This window comes from Camarhynchus parvulus, chromosome 15 (genome assembly GCF_901933205.1).
Source record: "Camarhynchus parvulus chromosome 15, STF_HiC, whole genome shotgun sequence".
Taxonomy (NCBI): domain Eukaryota; kingdom Metazoa; phylum Chordata; class Aves; order Passeriformes; family Thraupidae; genus Camarhynchus; species Camarhynchus parvulus.
In genome coordinates this window covers 3,420,834-3,446,201 of record NC_044585.1, presented here as the reverse complement: position 1 = coordinate 3,446,201, position 25,368 = coordinate 3,420,834, and the positions used below count along the sequence as shown (strand labels likewise).

The window sequence follows — 25,368 nt, the reverse complement described above, 5'->3', positions numbered from 1 at the left end:
TTGCCAGAGCAGTCAGTGGGTGCTGCCCTGATCAGAGCTTGGTGTTATGCAAAGGTAAAACAAACCCCTCTTGCTATTACAGAACACATCCTGTCAGGTTTCTTGTAGAAGTGCACTAAGATTTTTATGCCAACCTGTCTGGCTGTAAATCCATTGGCATTCCTGTTCTGCAGATTTCACTGCTAATTAGAGGTCAGCACGTGTGTCCTGTGCCAGTGTGGACACAGCTCAGTGTGTGTGGGAAGTGCCTGTTCTCATCTTCAGCCAGCTTTCAAAATCTGAGGTCCAAATTCTGGGGATTTTTTAATAATATGCAGTAGTCAAAATATTCTAATCTTATTTATGCTTTATTTCAAATAATTAGCAAGGAAATAATTCTGTATCCTATTGTAGAATTTGGCATCTCAGAACGGAGTGGTGGAGCCAATCTCTGGCTTTGCCAAACTTCCTCAACATCATACCAGTAGAATTTATGTAAAACAGGCCCAAGGCCAGTTACAAATCCAAAGCATAAAAACAGTTTTAGCAAAACCAAACACTTACCCAAAAGACATCATAAATTAATAACCCAGAGAGCAGCAAGCAGGAAACCTTCAGGCTCGGCAGCCGGACAAAGGCAATCATTGCAACACACAGGCCCATAGCCAGAGCTACAAAATGCAAGACATCAATAGTTCATTAAAAACAGCAGAACAAACAGCAAAACACCAATCCCAAAGCAGTATCTCCCCTCCAGGACCCCAAGAAGCCTCTGTTTGCACCTGTGCAGCTCTGCATGCACTAGATGACTGTCTACCGTTTCCAGACAGTGACATTCTTCTTACCAGGGTTAAGTCAAATACATTCAGTCCCCCTGGAAGCAGAGATCCCTCCACAGGCACAACCCCCTGTTCCACTCAACTTCTACCACCCCCCACAAAGAAATGTTTCCAGGTCCTCTGTCCTAGAGACTCCATCTCCACTGTACAACCCTGACTACCCACTTTAAAACAGAGGCAACAAAACAACTTTGAATTCTCTGTGCCCCAAACACAAACCTCTACTTTTCCTGTATTGTTTTTTTTAAGAAATGCATAAAATAAATAAGATCCTTGATTCTTAATTCAGAAAGGGCACGGTTACATGACTTGTTAGAACTTGGTCTGACAAAAACCCACTCAAACCAAACTTCTGCTTGGGCAAGACTGTGCAAGACTGCCTGAATACCATGAAACATCATCACTGAGATATCCAGGATTTCCCAATAACCAAAATGTGTGCGAAAGCTTAGGGGAAAAAATATGGCTAAGTTTTTTCCTAATCCCTCCTAAGGGTGAGTTTTCAGCCAGATCAATGAGCTAAACAACAAGACACAGCTCAGATTTTTACTCTGTACCAAGAGGAATTTTGTCAGGGTAGGAAGGTAAGATTTTAAACAAAAACCCAGTCCTCACATTTGTGTCATTGCCTGCTTCTTTGAGCCCAGCCTCATCTACCAAGGCTACTCAACTGACAAGTGAATGTATTTCTGCTGGTTACAAGTAAAGCCCCAAAGAAATACTTACAATAAAACAAATTCTACAAAATCTTAAAAAGCAAATCAGCTTTCCTCTATGGTATCAGTCTATTTGTGAGGAATAATGGAGCCCTGCTGGGATCAGATTACAGTCAATCACGCAGACATTTGTCAACAACATGTCTTTGTCTAACATGACACGGAATTTTTAAGAAGTTACAATCCCATCTTTGCCAACTGGAACTGCAGGGGAAGCCAATGCATTATGCACATGCCCAGTGTGACAGCTGGACTCAGCCAAAATGGACAAATCACCCTCTGCATTCTCAGGCTGTAACGATGGGGCTGTGAAGCCACCAGCCACTTGTGTTTCACCTGAAAGTTGGGGAGATCTTCCATCCACTCACTGGGGAAACACATCCATACACATTCAAGGGATAAATACTCCCTGGGCTCCTGTCAGCCTGCAGTGCCCAGGGGCTGCATCCCAGCAATCCTGCCAAGCCCACCTTATCTCCTGAGACCTGGCAACCTCAGCACAACCCCAAGAGTCACAGCAGCAAGTTCTGACAAAGCAGTGGGGTCACTGATATAAAATGTACTCTGAGTCACACTGCACAACTGTAACTAGCTACAAAATGTGAGCAAATTATTGAGGTGTAAAGAATTTGACACAGCAAAGCAGCAGGGAAAAGAATTGCATTCAGTAATTCAGTATAGCCCTGAGTTACAGACTTCCTCAGCAGAAGAGCAAATACAAGGGAACAGACTTTTAAATCAAAGAGGTTTCTCAAAAGCCAGTGTTAATAATAGCTCAAGCAAGCCTATATTTAGGAGAGGATTTCCAGGTTATAATTAATGAGAAATGGAAATACTGTAACCAGTATGAGTTTTATCTGTTGTTCACACACTGCATTTCTCTCTCACTGAAATGAACACAGCCACATGCACAAGGCATCAAACTAAGCAAATACTGGGTAGAAAAGAAGATGGAAAAAATCCTTCAGCTGACAGTGACACATGCTAATAATTACACAGTTTTGCAAATGCTTTAAGAAACACTGGTAAATTTAAAAAACAACCAGGAGTGCCCGAGAGCAAGTACAAGTAATATGGGCCAAAGTGCAGTCAATGGACTTCTCTAAATGGAAGCCAGCTTCCCTATCCAAGCTCATGCATAGTGTTAACAAGCTACATAAGGCAGATCTTCACTGAAATGTACTTCAAATCATAAAAAAAATAGCCAAAGGTGAGAGAATGACAGAAAAAGAGGTAGGGCAGCCACACAACCAGCAGCTCTGGTTTGGAAGTGCTGGGCAATGGGTTAACAAGGCTGAATAAGAAAGCACTGGAGGAGTTAACTGTCAATTAACAGAACAAATTAACTCCAGAGTCCCTGCAAACACACTCCTCATGGAACAGTGATATTCTGAGGATTAAGAATATTCTTGCATATGTGATCAGACTCTCTGGCACCTTTCCAGCTCTCCTGCACCCAGAGCAGGTGAAAGCTCCAAGATGCTGCTGATGCAGAGTCTGGTTTACAAAGCACTGTGTAAGCTGGGGAGGCTTTAACTTCCCCCACAGGCCACCAGGTGAAGCTCTGATCTGATGAAAGTGTACTTTAAAAGAAGGGAGTAAGACCCAATTGCTGCAGCAGCTCCCGGGGTATCCATGACCATGCTGCTCACTCTGTAGCTACAGATATTCCACACATCTACAGCATTCCTGTTGTACATCTCCACCTCTGTCCACTATTTAGCAAAGCTTTCATTCTAACCAGGCTTTACCAGGGAACAGTGACCATCCTTGGTGATTCTGTCATCCAACAATCTGCTCTGAGAACTGAGCATTTCAATACCTATAAAGGTGCATCATCACATGCCAGAACAACCCCCGAGCCAGCACGGGCTCACTCTGCCCTGGAACACGTCCCTGCCTTTAGAACCACTTCACCCAGGGGCTGTGCAGGCAGGGGCAGGGCAGGATTTGGGCACTGAAGGATTTGGGCTCCAGCAAGAACCACCACACCTCCATTTCGTAAGGACTGGCAATTACCGAGAAGCATTTCCCGTGTTCTCCTCAGCTCTGGAGCTGCAGAGCTCTTTGACACCGACAGAATCAATGCACAGCCCCGAGCGAACAGCCAGGGCTCACAAGGAGCACCCGCCCGTTCCCCAGCTCCTCCTCCTGCCCCGCCCGGTCGATGAGCAGAACGTTCACAGCGCCCGGCTCATTTTCTGCCGACGGCCAAACAGGGGATGCTCCCGGGCCGGGCACAGGCAGCAGCTGTGACAGCTGTCCCCGCCTTAGGGACCGGAGCCCTCGGCCTGGACGCGCGAGTGGGCGCGGCTGCCCTGGCGGAGCTGCCCCGGCGCTGCCCTCCGGACACGAGTCCCCGGCATCTCCAGGGCTCAGTCGCAGAGAAGGCAGAGATGATGGGATCCCACATGCAGCAGCACAGGATGAGTCTAAAGCTCCAGTGTGTTTCCCTGACAAAGGCCAATAAAAGCTATTCCCTGTTTAGTGTCATTGGCAAACACTGATTTAATTGGATTTGAACAAATGACAGGAGGATCACCTATATAGTTCAAGTTCTCTTAATAAACTACATAAAGTAATTCAAAGTGAGACAGCAGCAACACAATTCAGTAAATCATAAAAAGTCTCCAAGAGAAATAGAAGCCAGACACCACTCTGCAGCAGCAGCTCAGAGCTCTGTACATGAATTACTGCAAAGTCCACCATGTCAGACTGAAGCACTCACAAAAATAACTATTTTTAACGAAATGCTTCTGTTGATATCTCGGTGTAGACAACTCTTCAGATTCTGCCAAAATCCACACTTGACATTCCTTTTAGCTTTGCAGCGACTGCAGATCAAGTGTCACCCTTGATTTCATGGTGGGCTACTCTGCTTATCACAAAACAGACTTTGTCTGCATTTTTTCATTTACCCTCTGGTATTTTAAAAGGTATTTCCCTTTCATACAACAGGTGGGACTTTTAAAGCAGTTCAAACCATGAATGAAGCATAGTGCCCACGTATAAAAGAAAGAATGATGGTGCCACGGGAGGTTTCAGTGCTAAGGACGTGCTGCTGCTACCTCATTTAGGGGGAGCTGGAAGCTGATGGGATGAATGTTTTCTATTGTAACAAACAATTTCAAGGGCAGGTAATGTTGTTGCAGCAATTTTTCCTCAAGCAAGCACGACCTCAGCACGCCATTACACCATGTCCTAAGCCAATTCAGCTGCCCGACACTGCTGAGAAGCAGAGGTCCTGCTCCTGGCTACTCCTTCATGCCTTTGCTATTATATCCACTCCATCCCCTCAGATCCCATCATGCTGCCACTTTACCTTCTGCCAAATTTAGCACATACCTGACTACACAATAATTCAATTCATCTCACTGCAGCAGCAGAAAAATAGGCTGGTAAAACCCAAGTATGCTGCCATCCTAGTGAGCTGGATCAGTTTACCATGTGATTAACTAAGTGCCAGAGCTAGCACAAGAGCTCTGGAAGGCAGGAGGGAAGGATGAAGGCTCCTTTTTGGAACAGTAAGCTGTGAATTCAGGTCAACCACCATGAAAAAAGCCCAATAAATCACACCCTCAAGCCAGCTGGCTGACTGCCAGTTTCACCCATCTCGCCACACAAGGCAAGCACTGCAGAGATCAAAGCCAGCCAGCCACTCTGAGCTGCCTCACAACAAATTATTTCAGCATCAGAACCAATAAACAACAAGATGAACACCAAAAATTAACCAGATTTTTAGAATCACGCTATGAATCACAAACAACCACTGTCTCCACACATCTTTAACTCAATCTGGCCATTCACCCTACACCACACAGGTGCAGAATATCTTTCATGAGTGTTCTGGCACTTCCCTGGAAGCTTTTACAAACCAGAAAAACAGGTGTTCCAAGCACTCCCCTGGCATGTTCCTGGCAGTGCCTCTTCAGGGACTCTGCCACACAGCTCAGCAGCCAAGCCATTAATATTAGCAAACTTCACCCATCATCACCAGGCAAATGATGTGTCAGAAGAGGCACAAACCAGCAGTAAAACCCCTTAATTCACATACTCACCATCCATAAGGAGCCAGTGGCCAGTTAGGACCCAGATAAGGACAAGCATCACAGACAGAGAAAACGAGAGCAACTCAGCAGCAGTGAAACGGCCACAGCAGCCAAAGGAAATCCTAGAACAACACACAAACATCAGCTGGAAGATTTTATGTTTCCATTTAAAGAACAGAAAATGGACACTGTTGGAACATGGCTCAACTGCTGATGAAAGATGCCAAGAACAACTGAAGGGAAGTTCCTTTGCCACAAATAGGTACCAAAACAGCAACAAAATAAAAGCTTTCCCCACATTCAAATACTATGTGTAAAGCATGAACTGCAGAGATGGAAAAAATCCTCTAAATCTTGGCACCTCTCTTGAAATCACCAACATTCCTAGCACCACCTAAGACAGTGCTTTTAGCAACATGAACTCCAATCACAAGGTTAAAAAATAAAATTAGTTTCAAAACATGACATTAACAACTGTAATTTCCACTGGTTTAACTACAGTCTTCAAAAGAGCCAGCATTAAAATCCAGAGTCCAATGTTAACAAACATTAAAATCCAATGCCAAGTCCCAAACTCTAAAATCTCAACCAAAAGAAGCCAAACTTATTAAAAATCACTGTTGGGAAATCTAGTCCCCTGTAATGGTATTGCATTTCCCAGGCTGGCGAGTGTGAGTGACTTGCAGAAATTGTGCTTCCTACTTTCACAGTGGAAACATGATGTTGGCACAAAAACACATGCACAAACATCAGCCCTGAGGTTAATGCTCATTAAAGAATTCTCATTAAACGACAGAAACACAACACACAAGAAGAGGAGCAAAGGATTGCTCAAGTCCTTACTTGTTCTGAGGTGAGCAAGGCCGTGTTAAGTACTGGCACATCGGGAGCAGAAGGAAAGCAAAAGCTATTGTTGCAAGGACTATGGAAAGAAGAAAAGGTAATATTAGGACATTCAGACCTAATTTCTACAGTACACAAACATGCCTCTCCAATTTGAAAAAGCTCTTGCAACAATGTCCTATTATCATATGCTCAGTGTTATTCCAGCATGAGCAGCTCAAAGCTCGGAGCTTTTCTGCACAACAGTGAGTCCTCAGACTGAAATAAAACAAAAGCTCTCAAAGGAATGCAATGCCCCATCCCCAAACCCGAAAAAATAGTCTTAAATTTATTCATGATCATGTCAGCAAGAAAAACAGTTTTCACATACTCTGAGTAAAAAAAAATCTACTACAAACTGGTTCTGAGATTTTCTTACAATTTTTCAACATGACACAGACTAACTCAGCAGAATAGAGAGGTTTTTTCCACTTTTTAACTCGGATAGTAATTTTTTCCCCCATCTCATTCAAAGCTCTTTATTCATCACTAAAACACAGTACAACTTCAAATAACTTATAGCCAGTAGCTGGCAACCTCACTTTTTTTAAAATACAAAGTGCTTTAGGTTTTTGAAAACAGAATGATAAAAATACATAAATATCCAAACAGACTATTTCCATAAACATTTTCTTTTTCAAGCGGCATACTTATCCCACCCACACATTTGTAAAAACATTTAGTAACTGCTGGTATTTATAATCATTTTTCCTTTCAGTTTTTTTAAAGGACTGTTTAAAAGGATGGAGCATGAGGGTGTGGAGACACAGACATGTCAGCAGCACACATCCAAAACTGTGCAGCAAGAACAGACTGCCATGAAAATCACAGTCTTGGAACTTTTTGCATGCTGCAGTTCAGATCTTTGTGCTGTCCTCTACTTATTCCTTTTAAATTTTTTTTTTGCTGGTTTTTAAAAGGGATTTTTGTTCTCTTCTCAAATGAAGATGATGGGAAAGAATCAAACATTGTCTTATAGTTTAAGCCATTCTCTACACAGCTTAAGCCAACCAGAGAAAAATTCAGTTTGGTCAAACCACATTTTTCCATTCTGGTGGGAGGAGGATTTGAAACAAAACAAAACAAAAAAAGGAGAACTCGAATAATTTAAAAAGAGAATTTCGAAAGTCAGTGCATACGAACAGCACCATGAAAACTCACAGTTCTGTCAGTATTTCAGAGGGGGGAAGAAAACCAGAAGTGGTAGGGAAAGAGCAAACAGCATGGCACCTCTGCACAAACTGAGCTAAGAACCTCTCTGGAGGTGCCTGGCAGAGAGCACTGCCCAGGAGCCCTGTGCCCCAAGTCCTGCCTGCCCTCCCTGCTCCCCAGCCTGCCTCCCCCAGCACAGCCTCAACCCTCTCTGCCCTTGGACTCTCTCCTCCCCTTTCCTCTCCTCCAGCTCTGCCCAGCAGCAAACCCTGCACCTCCTGCCCCGTGTCCCCACGCTGGGCCCGGGGTCCCCACGCTGGGCTCGCTCAGAAGTGGGAGTCAAACTGCAATGAGGAGCCACTCCCAGCTCCCAGCATTCTCTGACTGTCCAGGTTTCCAGCCCCAAGGCTCCCATCCCCTCCAGCCTCAATCCTGACTCCCAAGGAGTCCCTTGGCTTAATTCCTGCCTGCAGGCAGTGCCAGCCTGGGCTCTGCCCTCTGCCAGCACTGGGTCCTGGCCTTGGCTGCACCTACACTTGCTCCTGACTCTTCCCTGAAAGGCAAATCTCTGGGAGAGGGAGATCTGAGAGGGGTTTAAGAAACCAGACATCAGCTGTAATGCAGCAGTTGCCCACATCAGCCCCTGCTAGCTACAGAGGATGTAAAATAGCAAGACCTGAGCTTGGTCTGTCCCCCTCAAGGGACAGAGGGACCAAATTCCACAGCCCCAGGTTCACAACTCCAGCAGGGTCCCTCCCATCCTGCAGTACAGCCTCTGAGGAAGCTTTGCATTTCAGAGGTTCTGGGCCCATGCAAGCCCAAGGAAGAGCATGAACACAACATAAAAGCAGGTTTGAGAATAAAGATACCCAAGAGCACTGACCCCCAGCCCCCTGAGACCTACAACAAGCCCCAAGGGACACAGGATCCTCTACTTACACACACAAGTGTTACAAATAAAGTTACAAATCCCAAGGTCATTTTAAAAATAAATCAACCAATAACCCCAACAAATTAAAATTCCTCTTTTGTCATAAATCTTTCCTTGTAACATCTTATATATTTGTTTGTATATATTTCCCCCATATCTAGCATACAGTAGAATCTATCTGAAGTATTTTTTAATAGGAAAGAACATACATGTCATAGGTCAAAGTTATAAAAGCAGAATTCAACAGGCCTCTACAGGAGGCAGAATTAGATAGGAGTCTCAAGACTAGAGATTTAAATTTCACCCATCAACATCAGCCCTGTTTAAGAGGCCGGCACAGCTCAGGAGTTAAACCATAAAGGCAAAGCCTGCAGTGAAGCAGGAGAGGATGAGAGGTATTTAGGAGTGTAAATATCTTCACAGACTCAGTATGTGGACTGAGTACAATTTTTCGAAGCTGCTATGTATCTGGAGCAGTAGGAAGAATCTTGCTACTCTCAACAGCAGCTGGTCTCTTGAAGAATTGCAAAAAGATCAACAGGCCAAACTTTTCCAAAAAGCAATGCCCTGGCATTTATTTAAAACACAAAATGTAAATGGTAAACAGGACTGGAGGATCTGCAAGTTATGTGCAGGTAAATTTCAATTTTGTTCTAAATTCAAGCAGTGCAAAAGACTAATATTCAAATGTTAGTGAGACCAGAAAGAGAAAAATTGCATTAAAGCAAAACCAAATTAAAGTAGGAAAAAAGTCTCTGGACAGGATCCTCAAAGTTATTTCCCATGAAGTACTTGAATTATGGAGTACCACGTACAGTTCTGAGCACCGATTTATAAACAAGTGAACTTCATGCAGAATAACACATCTGGGCATGTTTAGACCTCTGGCAATTTATAGTTCAGTAGGTTTAGCACATCTCTAAGTGGAAAATACTTCTCAAATAATACTTGCCTATTTATAGCTACACAGACATGAAAATACAACTGTGAAACCTGATGATTCTTTTTTTTTAATGTACTGTGACATGTATTATATCAATACTTTCTGTTCTATTCCATGTCTTATAAAGAGAAGAAAACTTAGTCACCTGCTGTGCATATTGTAAAGACAACTTGAACTGAGTCGAAGAAGAAGAACATGACGAGGAGAGACACGGACGCTCCGATGGGCAGGAACAGCGCCTGGGTGGAATCGATGGTTTGAATACCTGAAGGAGAGAGGGGGACACTGAGCTCCTGTCTGCTGCCACACAGGGACACAGCCCAGGGAGGGCTCTGACAGCACATTCCCTCTCAGCAGGCACTGACTTGGGGCTCTGTGAGCCCAGCACAGCTGCCTGAGGAGGCTCCAGCTGAGCACTGCAGAACCCAGGGACTGAGAGTTCAGTCTGATCTCATGACATGGACAGAATGAATGACAAGCTATGAAAATTAACATTATTGAGGGATTAGAATCACTTTACACTGAGATACATAAATGTGTTGAACAGAGCATATGAGAGGTTTACTTAATCTCTGACCAGTGTTAGGCTGACCCAGCTCATGCAAAGGGCGCCACAGCTCAAATTCCATTTGGGTGAAGGCCCCCAAGCTCTTAAATTCCACCACAGGCTGCAATCATGAGATATTATCAAGCCTAACAATAAAGGGCAGTTTTGCCAAAAAATACCCAAGTCATTTACTTGTTTATGAAACCACCAGATCAGTGAAGTGCACTGTAATTGCCTTTTTGCTAAAACCCACCACAAATTCAGGCTCACATTTCATAGCTGGCAGTAATTTTAAACAGGGCAGAGATACTGAATTATTTTCTCCTTAGTATTTCCCTCACCTCACCCATGCAGTGTGACTACCAGGGATGTTAATCATGGGACAGGACAACTTTTACTGCATTTCTGAGTTTTCAGAATCATCAGCAAAATTGAGAAGTCCACCTAACCCCACAAATTCCAAGACTTAACCAGTCTCTGTAGCTATTTTTACATTTGATCCCTGAGGGGGAAAGAAGCCATAAGCAGCAACCCAATTAAAAATACAAGACACACTTCTACTTGTAGAGCACTAAAGTAACAATAGGGAGCATCTGAAATAGTCACTTGGTAACACAGAAAATAATACAAGACTAAGACCTAGAAGAGATGTAAAACCAGCTTGACAGCAACTGTGTTATCCTAAAATAATTAAACACTGCTGTATGAAGGAGGTTTTACCAATCCTAGGATTTGAAGTGTAAGCCTTTAGGGTTGTGAGACATACACAGTCAAGTAAATATAAACACAGATTGTATGTATGTGTTTCTGTGTGAGAATGTGTCTTATTTTAATTTTTCCTGTCAGGAGTGGCAAGACATATAAATAACAGGTTACCTGTACAGCACAGTTACCAATGTATCTGAGTACATGGAAAAACCTCAAACACACATGAAATACACTCACTACAACTTAGTATCTGTTATAAATATTCAACCATTTTCATAAAGGAAAAGCTGAACAAAAAGCATGGAAGTCATGACAGTTGCACATGGCCATGTCATTTATTAGTTCATGCCATGATCTATTACTCTTAAACATAAGTAGCACAATAAATTTTAAAAATAAAAAGCAGAAGAACTGAGTCACTTGGGATTTCTACATTGCTGAGGTTTGGCACATAAAGGTAAAGTGCAATGTAGATAGTCCAGTGATGACAGTGTGAAGACACAAAAATTCTCATCTGTGACTTAGATCTGATTCCTCCTGCTCTGAGAAAACACATTTATTCACATGTCCTTCAACTTCCCAAGGGAAAAACCAAACCAAACTAAAACCCAGAAATGACACACTACACACCACCTTGGCATCTGGGAATTAGTGCCTGCAGCATTAAATGTCAGAGTTCTTCATTAATTTCTGATCATTTTGACAGCTAATCCCCTTAAAGTGCTTATTCCCTAGCCCCAGACTGTCTTCTCTTCCTTCCCAGATGCCAAAGCCTCAATTGCTCATTGCTGTATCACCAAGCACAGCAACCTCTTTGCTCTGTGCTGCCAACAGAAGCAGTGCTGTGACAACTATTTCAATTCCAAGAGTCTACATTAGAAAAGACAAAACCAGCAAGAGACACAACATATGTTATTTCATTCATCATTTTAAAGCTATGCTTCTTGCTTTACACAAAACAAGCTTAGCATTCAGGGTTTCATGCACAGGGCTTCTCACTCCTTCTATACTCTGGGAAACTATTTCACTCTAGAGTGAATACTGCCTTTTCTCAAAATATGGCAATATAAATTGCCTTCAGTTAAACACAAGTATGAATTTACAACACACTGTGCACACTGTGTTCCACTCTAACTGATCAGCTCCATATTTTTACCTGCAAATTGTGCATGTCAGATGGCCAAGCTGCCTGCAATCTATTTATAGAGCACAGAAGGGACAGTCACCAAGCAGGAGCTGACATGTTAATCCCGCTCTGAATAGACAGTGTGCAGACACATACTTTGCTGTCCATTATAAATGAGCTGCCCACAGCCATGCGAACTCTCTGCTTCAGTTTCTCTACTGATAAGGTGAATCCTCCTCAGGGATTTGTCGGTGCACCCTGCAATTCCTCCCTGCTTACAGACTGGCCAACACACCACAGCAACGAGCTGCAGCCAAAAAGGAATTACACTCCCTTCTCCTGACTGTGGGGTGGCTTTTTTCAAAGTAAAGCTGTTCCCATTTCCAGTCAAGCCTGACAAATTGTGCCACATGCAGCTTTTATGCATTATGGAAATGTTATGCTGATGTTTTAAATTCAGCTTCCAGGGATGTGACCCAGCCGTGGACAGCAGTGTCAGAGCACAGCGAGGTGGGAATGCCCAGACACAGCCTGGGACCTGTGAATCTGCAGGTGGGAGTGCCCAGACAGCCTGGGACCTGTGAATCTGCAATGCAGCAGCTCAGACACAGCCACAGGTGAAGCAGGAGGTGCAGCACTGAGGTGAAGCACAAAGGGGAAGGAGTAAAGCTGACCCTTACTGTTATTGGTGCTGTTGCCATTAAATGACCCAGTGGTGCTGCTGTTGTCTTTCTCTTTGTCCTGATTCTCAAAGTCCATGTTCAGAGACCTGCAGGGAACAAAGCAAATGTGACAGATGAGTTCCAAACCCCTGCTCAGGCTCATCAGCTGCAGTCTCATTCCCACTGCCACAGCCCCCTGCCCCTGGAAAAGCCCTGTAATGCTGGTTCTTAGAAACAACACCAGACACACAAATTAAAATAACTGAAGTGCTTAGTTCCAAATGAGGCCCCACATCCCAGACTCTGACAGTGAGATCAGTCACCAGTGTCTACACTGGGAAGTGCTGAAAATCTGTGCTGCTGTTTGTTGTTACCTGATTTCTGGTAAGTGTAGAACATGATGGAAGCACAATAAACATTTCAATTCTCTTGTGAATTTGAACTCTTTCCAAGTTCTCATTTTTGTTCCTTTTCATTCAAATTTGACTATCAGGTTTAATTTTTAAGACAATAATATTTCCTTCCTTGAAATGTTCTCATGAATGACCCAAACTAGCTTTTAAGTGTCTGCTTAATGTAAGGTCTTACTTCACTGAAAAAAATTTCAGCAAAGCCTAGAAAATAATCAGATCTATATTTTACATGCACACAGAACAGATGACTAGAGGAAGCTCTGAATAAATAGTACAAATTAATACACTTTTATTAATCCATAGAAGTTGACAGTACTCCCCTGAGTGGGCAGCTCAGCTGCTATTGATTCATCTTTTCACATTGATATAAACACTTTTTAAAGGTTCCAATTTAGGACAGTATTTTACCCCGTTTGCCACAGTCCTTCACTTTGATATAACCTTCAAATTATATTCTAACACATTTGGCAAAACCTTCTGAAAAGGGGGAACTTCACTTAAGGTCTGTTTTGATCAGCAATAATTTCTATTGTTAAATTTGATGTGCTTTTTAACAAAAAATACCAGCAATCAAGTTTACCACGACAGTTTCTCATTGATGTATGGGTGGTATCCACAATTTAGCTGCATATTGATTTATTCAAATGAGCTACAGGGAACCACCAGAAGCACTGGGCATCTCCCACTGTACAGCTCCTGTCTTAAGCTTACAGCAGCATCCGAGTATTTCAATAGAACTTTCAGGTCAACTTTCAGGAATTAAAGTTCTTTTCAAGTTTAGCTTAACTGAGTCACACAAAGTAAACAAATTGTATTCATTTATCAGACCAATAACAAATACACCACGATCTTCTAAACTATTCTAGAGGTGTCAAAGATATTTTATTGCAGTGCACTGATCATGTACTACAATGCACAGGTGAGCAAATCTGTGCTGCAGTCCCAGAATCTGGAATTAGGCACAACCAGGTCTACAGGATCAAGGCGCACGTGGTGTATTAAAGACAGAGGGGTTGAGCAGCTTCACTCCACAAAACAAAACCAAGAAAAAGGCTCTTCTAGCACAGAACTGGTTTGTTTCCTTTGCTTCTATTAAGCAAATGCTCCCCAACAGTGTTATGAGATTAAAGCAGTTTTTGGTCTCAGGCAAAATACGAGGAAGCTTCCACCTCAGACCCACAGTGCTTCTACACAGATCATGGATCATCAGCTAAAGAGTTATGGAAAATACAAAGAGGCAATAGAGACCACTAAAATTCTAACAAATTAATCTGTTGTTCTTAGCTTGTTCTTTTAAAGATCTCTTTGCTCTGCCCTTTGTTTGGAGTGCCTCCATCATTCACTTGCACTCCCTTTTTCCCCATTATGCATTGTAGCTTTATAGTTTTCCTCTCAAGCTATAAAAATCTGGGAGGAGGCTGACAGCCCTCCAGGACTTGGTCCAAGATTCAGACAAACAAGATAATTCTTTTCTCAGGGCAGTGTTTTCTTCCCCTCTGAATTAGCACAGTTTAGCAAGAACCTCACACCATCATTCTCCCACTGGCATCGGGCAACTCGTAACTTAAGGGATTTCTATCAGCAGAGAAAACTGGAAATAAAACCTATCACATCTACTGCTCATAAACAACCTCAGCCCCTCTCTTTTCATTGCCATAGTGTCAGCAACTATTATTACCTATAAATATCGCTGCCTCCAAAGTAAGCATAAATTAGGAAATTACTTTCACTTAACAACACAGCTGCTCTTCCAAGCCAACCTCTGAATAATCTCCAACTGTTTTATGATTTGGCTCTTCCCTCTGCTACAAATTACCACTAACACAATAAAAAAAACTAAGAAGCAATCACTAAAACACCTTCCAAGAAAGTTAAAAATCATACTGTAAAACAAGATAAACTCAAAACTACTGGGCTGTAGAGAAATGGCAAGCTGGGAAACATTCCCTGTTTTGTTCAAGTTTCTCCTGGGCTCCCAAGGGAATGTTGAGTCAGCATCTCCCCTGGGGCACTGAGCTGCTCCATTGTTTCTTCTGTGGGTCCTCGAGCTCCAGCTGGTTGCATTTCCAGTGCAGGGTTTCAAAGCAAGTCACCCTCTCACGGGGAGCCCCTCGGGAGGGTTACACTGAGGCCAAAGGAATGAGTAATGCTGGCACTGCCTGCAAAGTTCAGATTCAACCATGGATCACTCCACTGCTGAAATGCCTCAGGGAAACCCTGCAGATGTTCTTATCAACCAATGGAGAAAACAGGAATGCAAGGATCTATCTATAGGGGCACCTGCAGATGCAACTTATTGAGAAGTTCCTTCTTGCTCTACCAGTGAGGACAGCCACCCACCTGAGAGCTGTGGGAGCATGGGAATGTCACACTGGAAAGTCAAGTCCTCAGCACACCATGTTCACATGACACTCTGGGCTCACCATGTGAGCTACCTTCTATTCACACCCACACTTTGGACACTCACAGCCTAGGGACAGAAGGCCCCAGGGTTCATCCCACACTTCTGGTTTGGCTCAAAAGCAGGTATTTGAACAGGTAGATTCTGGGTTAAATCTGGCTTTACATAATCTGAGAGCCCATGTCTGGGGATGTGATAGGATAGAAAAAGATTTAGCTGTTACCTGCAAAGTAACCCCAACATTAAAGTCACAGAGAAGCACTTGGACAAGAAGGTGGCTGTCTTGCCCTCAGAGACAACCTGTTCCAGGCTGAGTTCACCTCTTTAAAAACCCACAGCTAACACATCTACTTGCATGCTCCAGTTTACAGCTTGTAATGGTTTAAGGGATTAGAGTTGCCCCTTTGGCAGCCAGCAATAAAAGTATGTCAAGTTCAAGAACTGAGAGCAGTCAGAATGTGCATAAGAGAGATGTTCAGAAGGGCTGGAAGCAAAAACTCCTGACCTGGCACAAATGCAGGCAGGAAATGCTCATTCATGCACAGTCAGAGAAGGGGAACTCAGCTCTATTGCTGCACTTTGTTCTGGTTCTGGGCTTCACCCACAATTTATTAGACATTCCTCCGAGTATACTGGGGGCTTGGGAATTTTTCATTTGTTTTGGACAAATGCTGCTTCTATTAATAAGGACAGCAGACCAAGGCTTTCCTTTGTTCCCCTGACCTGCCTGCCTTAGATTAGATCCACCACACACGTGGATTTTATCCTAATGACTCACCCACCCAATTCTTTCTGATCCTATTACTGCACTTCTGTTTCAGCCACTTGCCAGGAATATTACAACAACTCTACCTGCTTCTTTTCAGTTGAAAATCAGAAAGCAAAGCCACCTTCTGCAACACAGAGGTTAACTGAGGAGTGCTATTTTCTTTTTGTCTTACAACAGCTCTGCATGAGACGAGCACTCAAATCCAGATGAACACACCACTGCTGACAGCTGAGAATGAGCATCCTAAGCTGTAACTTTTATCTTTCCAGCACATCAGTTTTCCAAGAAAATTCATCCACTTTGCCAACAGTTTTCATTTTACTACTTTAAGAATTTCCAGATGAATACAATTTTGTAACTTACTACCAAACTTCAATTTCTTAAATAACTCAATTGTATTTCAGACCTCTTTGTTAACTACACTGCACAATTTTCTGTAAAAAACTGCTTTTGACCTCATTCTCTGATCAAAGAGAATCAGAGTTTGTCCAAGTCCCCAATGTAACTGTGGGTTTCAGCTCAGACACCTGCTAAAGGAACCACATACAGGAGATGAATTAGGAAAGTAATTTCTAAACTCTGGGACCCTATTTTGGTCTGTAACTCACACTGTGGGGTCTTCAGGACACACACAAAGGCAAAAGACTAAAACAGGACATTTCCTCAGTGGTTTGTATCCATCACCATCCCACTGCTCCATCCCTGAGTAAGATTGCTCTGGAGTTCACAGTCCTTGCTACATGAGTAGTTTTAAATGTAAAGTACAGGACAAAATGCTAAGAGCATGTGTAGGTACCAATAGGAAGAGGATGGCAAACAGCAGGGGAAAATTTTGAAGGGCAAGGAGCTCCAAGAAAGAAGCAATTGAAGTTCACACACTCCTGCTGTTTTATATTGCACTATGTTTTCATAATTGAATTTTAATAAATGCTATTGCTTCTTGCAGCCAGATGCATAATTCCTTTTTACACGATAGCATAAATTCAAACAGTTAAAAATTTAATTAGTTCCTTGACTATATGCTAATCTGACTCAAAACTTGAAGAAAAAACGAAACAAATCCAACCTTTGATTACTTTTTTATTCTGATCATCTCTAGATTTTGTTTTCCTAAAGCCTTCTATTTTAATTTCACCAGCAATGCTGTTACCTAACGCTTGCTAACAACAACAGACAGCTCTTGCAAAAAAATTGGTTCTTTCATGACATGACTTTATTAACTTACAGTAGTGATATAAAACTCTTATCCTAAAACAGCTGCAGCTTACATCATATGGATGAGCACAGCTATCATCTATTTCAGGAATACTCATAGCACTTCAGAGACTCTGTAGTGAGTATAAGGCTTTTTATCACAGAGCTGTGAAATGAAGCAATGTTCTTCAAGAAGCAGAAAGAAAACTATGCTGTATTTAAGTTTAAAAAAATACTTTCACATTGTGATGATATTGTTTCAGTATGTCAGTATGAGCTTCATTCCTTAGGTGCCATTACAGTAAAACAAACTGTATAATACAGCATGCAAGTCTAAAAGGATAATTGAGTTTTCTCTAAACTATACCCAAGTCTCCTAAAATGAGGTAAATTTGATTTTTGAAGACTCAGACTAATCCTGCAGCAGTTCTCAGATGCTTTGCTGGAATTCAACACTGGCAGTGTTTCCCATTTCTCCATGAAGCTGTTACTGACACTGGAGCAAAGAGCAGTGGGACCCAGGGATAGCTGCTCCACAGGACAGGTTTGAAATCACAGGAGAGCATTCCCAATCTACCACCACTGGCTGACGGATAGAAAACCCGCTATCCAGAACATTACCTTCTATCTGTCTCAACAATCCTTTTCTACTCTCTAAAATATGATTTTACAGAGCTGTCCTCAAGGACTGACTTTTAAGTCATCTTATATGTGCTTGCAAAATGACAATTACATCTTTCAGAAACCCCCCCTCGCTATTATTTCTTCCTTTTCCATTTCCTTCTTCAGAAGCAAATAATTTTTATGTTGGCTATGTCTGACAAAGACACAATGAAACAAAAAAGGCATAAACTGTGTTCAGTCACTTGCAATATTTTTACTTGAAAAATAAAAACTCTGCAGAACCTTAAAAAGAAAATCTTACCTGAAACTGCCGTAGACTATGAGGAGAATAGAAATCAGGAAGGTAGACACTTGACTGGAATCCACAAGGGAATATGCCCTGGAATTAGGAAAAAGAAGGCAGGTTTGTCACTGTGAGTGTCCATTTGCTAATTCTTTTTCTTATTTTAATACAAATACAGATCCAGATGACAAATCATGGCAGCTCCCTCTGAAGTTCTTGTCTCATCTAGAACACAAAACCTGTAGCTTGTGAATTCACTCATTATATTCAAGGCTGCAGCATGAAAAACCTGCACAGCCACCAAAGAACAACTCAAAAGCCTTGTGGTAATTTATTCTGAACTCACCAGATTCAGGGGTTTCCCCTAAAACTTATTAAAATTACTTCAATTGCAGCTACTGCAAAACCTGCAGTAACAGTAACCTGCTTTCCATAACACTTCTTACATCTTCAGAGTGGCACTATGGCAGCTAAGGCTCACTTAGCTGGGGGGAAAAACCCCAAACAAATAAAAGAAAGACCCCAAACCTCCCAACAAGCAGCAACTCTGCATTTATAAACCACATGCAATCACCTCCCTATTCCACCTTGCAGATCACTCAATGCAGCATTACTGATGGACATTTCAAACCCAGCTTTATCTGATTGACTTCCTAATGTAACACCCTGTGTTTAAAGCATGGAAATATGAACATTAATGCAGCAGAGGCCACTGTGCTGGCAGGGGCACAGCAGGCAAGGAGAGGCTCTGGGAGTCACTCTGCAACTCCCAACAGGTTTTCCATAACTTGTACTAAAGTAATGGAAAGCAACAAGAATAATACTTGATATTAAGTGCATTAGTCTTATCCTAAAAAAGACATAAGTGAATATTTCTGAAACCAACCAAAAAAGCCTAATTTCAGCAAGGCTATGGATATGGAACAAAGATAATTGAATTACATGATTGTTCCAAATCAAGTACCACTGAGCAAATAAAAACTGAAGATACGAGACAGTTAAAGAAACACTCATCCCATTCCCAATTCAAAAGCAATTTAGAGATAATTACCAAACCACTAGACACACAATTTAAAATACTTTTGTTTAATATATAAACACAAATGTGAATCTTCTACTACAGAAACTCAATATTAAACATCACTGACAAACAGACTGCCTCTTCTAGATGGAATTATATACTTGTGCAATAAGCTTTTAAGAAATTAGAAACTGCTTTGGTTAATTACCATTGATAACTTCCACATATCTCCACATTAAAAGTGAAAAACAGGTATCTTATTTGCTCATAATGCTGGCCAACACATAATCTTAAGCTTTAAGTATTTTATTTTCTTAGTATGTATGACCTTTAGTTCCAGGCTGTGGAATAGAGCCCTAAAATGCATCCATGAAGATCAATATAGGGAATTGCAAATACATGCAACATAACAACTCAGCACTTACAACCAGTGCACATATAAAAGTTCAGGTTATACACAATACAGTTCACAGCACATTATTTCCATGCCATGGTTACAGCTAAACTCACACCACAGGAAAAAGCCTGAGGACAATCACACTGGGTTTGTGTCCTGTTTCCAGCTCTGGTTTCAGAGGGAAGCATTCCCTCATCCAGCCTTGCACAAAGGGAAAGGAAAGCTTTGCATTGTTTGGATTTGAGAATAAATAGTGGAACTCATCTATTAAAAGAATACTCAGAAACTCCACATTTATGAGAAAAACAAAATGAATGGAATTTCAGAATGGATTAAACATGGCCAGAGTTATGCACCGAATTTTATTAACTTATGTTCATAAAATTTTATCTTCACAAATCGGCAAATATTTTTGAGATGAACAATGTTTGCTACATAATTCTTCATTCTGTGACAATATTGGAAGCTATGATAATTAAAATGCCATTTTGTCATAATTTTACATGTTAGTCACAACAACACTGTAAATGCTACAAAGATTCATAAAACAGATAAAATAGAGATGATACATGACCATAGATCTGCCCTGTGCATAATCCATCGGTTTTGCATTAAAAATGAGAGCCCTCTGAAGAAACTGAAGAAATGCAAACCCATGTAAAACATTGATCTAACACATCCCTGCCCTGCTGACAGGCTGCATTGGTGCTCAGAACTGCAACCTGCTGATTCTGGACAAGGCAGAAATGAGAATTAAAGTCTTTCCATGCTGCACAAGTGAAGTGCAACAGAGTAATTAGAAACTCATCACAGACCAGAGATACTTCCTAACCACCCCCTATACAGATCTTGTAACAGGGCAACCTAAAAAAGCTTAGTGTTGCTACCAGGATAATGGTCTGGGAAAATTCAAATTCACTGATATTCCAGCAAGCAGGACCAGGGAGATACAGTCACACTTTCCTTCTTCCTCAGGCAGCTGGAAAAAAACAAGGCAAAACACACAGAGTGTGACAGGCTGAACCAAGAGAGCAGCTCAGCCACGTCCAGATCCCATCCAAAGTTTCCAACACAAGTAACCCACAAGGAAACTTGAGGATAATTTTACGATGCCAAAGTGAATATCATTGTAACAAAACCTCACATTTTTTAAGCATTAAATTTTCCTGCATTATTTAAGGTATTGCACAAGACCTGAAACCAGAACTGCTTCCTAAAATCCTAACCACTGACTGGATGGACAGTTTGTTAGGAGACTAAAAATCCCTGATCCCAAATAATTACTTCCTAACACATTACTCTAGGTTAGAGGTAATAAGCAAATGACTATCACATGAAAGAATCAAAAAGTAAGATTACTTCCAAGTTTTGTTATTCAAAATGCCAGTGTCTTGCAAACCAATTTGTAATTTTAACTGAAATTTAAATAACCTTCTACAAGCCAGATTCCACATGCACATAACAGGATTCTCCTATGGGCATATTTCAAATATGCAAGTTCATATGCTCTCACAGTCAAACAGCATCAGTGCCATGTTCCTCTCAAATGGCATCAGCCAAAGCCAGAACCCACACCAATGACAGTTTTCAGAAGCTGCAGTCACATTTAAGCAGCCTTCCACTGCACATATAAAAATGAAACCAGCTTCCTTCTAACAAGGTATTTCTGTAAAACTCTTCAATCTTGGAACAAGTAATGGAAACTTATGCACAGAAAATGCCTGCAACAAGCTCGTGCACAGTTATCCTTTGTCTTAAGTACTGATTTTAGATGCAATTCTCAGTACTTACAACATGACAGTCTACAAAGAAAATATTATTCTTCATCTTCAATCTGAAAATTAATACTGGATAAGGCCATGCTAAAGGCTCTTTTGAAGACTGACTTCAGTGCAGTTCACCTGTGTCTCATGTTACAAGAACAACTCCCAGCTCATTTCCAAACTCTAGCATATCTGCAGAACACTGCTCAAAATACAAAGACAACTTGGGTTTTCCCAAGGAAATACATTTTTCAGGATTCTTGCACTACCACACCTGAAATTCAACATCCATGTAAGGAAGCTGGTTTAAGAATTACTATTAACAAAGCTATCAGATTCTTGCTTCATTAAGAAACAAATAACTAATTATTACACCCTAGTACTTAATAAAACCAAGCAGTCTGGCGCCTTAAGACCACTTTCTCAGCCAGCTGCTGAGAGGTGACTTCTATAACCTGAGCTCTCACTCTGAACCTGCATCTTTACATGGCTGAGATCAATTTTCATAAATTCTCTGCCATTAGGCATCTATTTCTGGCAGCCTCATGGGCAAGGCTCAGAACACAGAGCCTGCTAAGGCATGCCAAGGCAGAGACACAGCAAGCACTGTTCCATGACATATTCTGTGTGTCTGCCCCAGAGCCTGACAGTGAGAGCATTGTGCACACAACAATCCCAGCAGGGCTGTCCAGCCTGGCACAGAGTGCTCCATAGACCTTTACCTACAGAACAATTCCAGGGGTGCCCACTGGGACACACCAGCAGTCCCAAGCAGAAACCACGCAAAACACACCACAGCACTGAGAGCTGGTGTGCCAAGCAGCACTCTCCCCTCTTCTGGGAAAACATGAATAACTTCTGTATTCCCAAGAGAACAGAGACCCACTTCATTCCCAGCCAGGGAAGATGGTAACCAGCTCATCAAAGTTGCCACAACAACAGTAATGGCACCACACTGAGGACACTTGGAAGCTCTTTTCTCTGAATCAGCAGCTGCAGGTCAAGCTCTTCGCCCCTGTCCCTCCAGGTCTAAAGCTCACCTGTCTTTGTGGACATTCACCCTACAAGGTTTCTGCCATCTGCCTGTTTTCCTATTATGTAATGTACCTTCTGGGTTTTTTTTTCTTTTGTATTTCCACTCAAGAAAATCACCCAGTCAATATAACACTGCTTTTCATGTTTCAGCTCTTCCTTATCACCAAAAGATAAGCAGTTTCTGGATAACAAACTCCTTCCTTCCAAACCTCCAGAAAGAAACCTCAGGCAAAGTCTGGTGACTCTTTTTGCCCTTTGTGTTGAGCAGTAAGAACCTGCAATCTGAATTTGTTCAATGAAGACACAAACTAGGAACCAAAGGTGTCTCCAGTTGACCATGCAGAGCATTCCCCTCCTGTCATGGGCAATCTGAAATGACCACAAGCCAACACAGCCATCAACAAAAGCAACTTCTCACCTTTTCCAATCACCTGTTCTTCTTCATCTCATCTCTGCATAACCACCCACAAAATCACACACAAAACCAGACTGAGGAACCTGGCTCCCTGAATAATAATGATGAAAAAAAGGGAAAGTTTCTCAAGTGATTCAGACTCCTGATCTGACCCATTTCTGGACATAAAATCAAAGAGAAAAGAATTTTCCCCGGCAGCATTACCTTAAGGACCCCAAAATCACTGCTCAAGATATTAGGGAAATTTTATGTATTTGGAATAAAACCCCCTTTCTGTTTGCACAAGATGCTTATTAAATGTATGATCATAAAAATTCAGCCCATAGATGAGTAAATATCAGTCCTGACTCCCAGGTACAAGAGAAATTATTGTGAAGAATTCTGCCAAGGGGGCAATGAGAGGCCTGAGGTTTCCATAGCAATGCAGACTCAAGGCCTTGGACATGAATCATTCTCATCCAAAAGCTGCTGGAACAGCAGCAGAACAAACCTTCCCTGCACACTCACTGTATCTATACAAGAATGCAAATAATAGAGCAACAAATAAATCACAATGACTTGGAAAGTGCAGCAGATGAACTAAGTTCACCAAAGCTTACATGAAGAAAGATTGCATTTCATCATGTATTTTTTTAAATCAGTGATCAAAACATCCAAGAGTTCACAAGATTGAGGAAAACAAGACTATAAAAGGATGGTGAGCATGCTAGATAGGCTTGAGTACAGATGGATTAAAATAGAAAAGTTTTTGCTGTGTTTAATGGGACCAAATCTACAACTTGCAGACATCACAGAATCACAAATTCACACTGGGAATGTAAGGAGATAATTTAATTCACTGATCTTACTCTGGGGAGAGACAATCAGTCATGACAGGTGCTTACTTCATCTGTTGTTAAAAAACTAACTGCTGAAAAATTAAGGGACATTCTTGACATGTAATGTAAGTCAAAGTCTTTCTGACTACAATTTTTGTCCACAATTTTTCTCCTTTGAAAAGTCCTTTTCAAGACTCATGGAGAGCTTTTCATACTGGCCGCATCTGGGGCGAAGTGGATGCAAACATGAATGGGTATTTCCACTCACATATTTCAGCTTCTGAAGGATGTGGCTGCTTGAGAAGTGACCACACAAAACTTCAAATATTCTTCAGCCCACATTAAATCCGTGACTATTTACCCAATCAATATGGTACTTTTCACTTGCATTTCAATTACCACCCTTATGATCAAATGTCCACTGTCTCACAAGGTAAGTGACAATAATCCACACCCAACACAACATGAATCCCAACTCTCTTCAAAAGAAAATTCCTCAGAGGTAGGTATCAGGATTGGAACAGTGATGACAGGGCACCTCCCTCTGCCTCTCCCTCCCTGCTCTGTACTCATCATTCACTCCCAGAACTTCTGAGGGCACACATTCAGTGTGAGGTCCCATCTCAGTTGAGGGGCAATTCCTTCAAAGGGAAAATTTTAACATCCCCAATATAATAATAAAAAAAAACCAAACCAACAAAAAAAACCAAACAAACAAACAAAACAAAAAAAAAAACCAAAAAAAAAAAAAAAACAAAAAAACAACACCACCCAAAAAACCCCCAAAAAACCACTAAACCAAATCAGAACAATCAACTTCTGCTGGAAATCTGGTGTTCAATGACAGAATCAAGGACGGAGAAAATTTCCATTCCCCTCCTCCCAAGGGTTTCATGTATTTCAAAGCATTTTTAGTGTGTTTATTCCATCAGTGATTGTCTTAGCAACAGAAAAACAGAAAGTCAAGAAATAGCAGTTGGTAAACTTGAAGCAAGCTGAAGAGTATTTCTGCACTTCCTGTGCCCCACACCAGGTTTTTAGAGCCAATAACTCCACATAGAAAACAACACTCACCCTCACACTGCTGCACTGGCCCAATGACTGGGGCTTTTTTGGATCATGCAAGAATGTGCCACTCATGAGGAAAAGATTTTTCTGAATCTACCTGCTTTGTAAGCTTTTAAAACATTCTACTATTTTATTCCTTAAAAAGAGTGCGTGGTAACTCAGTGATTAGGGCAATTTATTGCTAAGAGCAATTCATTTCTGATGCTCATGTACCTGGCACTTGGGAGCTGCCACTGTAGAATTATTTATTAAGAGCACAAATCAAACTCAAGGACTCCAGAGCACAGTCCTAGGGCACATGAAAGAAGAGCACTGCCATGGACATGAAGATCAATTACAGTTAATTGCACAAATGCTCATTTTGGCTGGGGGTGGACTCACTCCATAGGTAAAAGCAATACTGCTTTTTTCCTTCACTGGATTCCAGGTCAAGGGTATGACTAAAAAGCCTCTTTCAGCTGCCTTACATGTGTAAGATATATATACATATTTAAGAGCCTCCATTAGGCTTGCTGCCAAACCAAAGTTAAATCTGAGTGTAACAGTTAAAGGTATAATTTTAAGTGTGAAGTCATGGCACCCACAGCTGTAAACATATCTCAGGACTCTTCTATTCTTTAGTGTGATTCATAG

General features: G+C 41.7%; 1 protein-coding gene across 1 annotated transcript in view; it reads right to left on the bottom strand.

Moving 5' to 3' along the window:
- SPPL3 (signal peptide peptidase like 3) overlaps window positions 1-25,368 on the bottom strand; it is a 56,357-nt gene that overhangs the window by 5,143 nt on the left and 25,846 nt on the right. The window contains exons 2-7 of the mRNA XM_030958582.1: window positions 18,237-18,314; window positions 12,553-12,641; window positions 9,637-9,756; window positions 6,427-6,505; window positions 5,593-5,705; window positions 544-650 (exon numbers count right to left, since the gene is read on the bottom strand). Coding sequence (XP_030814442.1) covers window positions 544-650; window positions 5,593-5,705; window positions 6,427-6,505; window positions 9,637-9,756; window positions 12,553-12,641; window positions 18,237-18,314 — 586 coding nt within the window. The remainder of the gene's footprint in view (window positions 1-543; window positions 651-5,592; window positions 5,706-6,426; window positions 6,506-9,636; window positions 9,757-12,552; window positions 12,642-18,236; window positions 18,315-25,368) is intronic.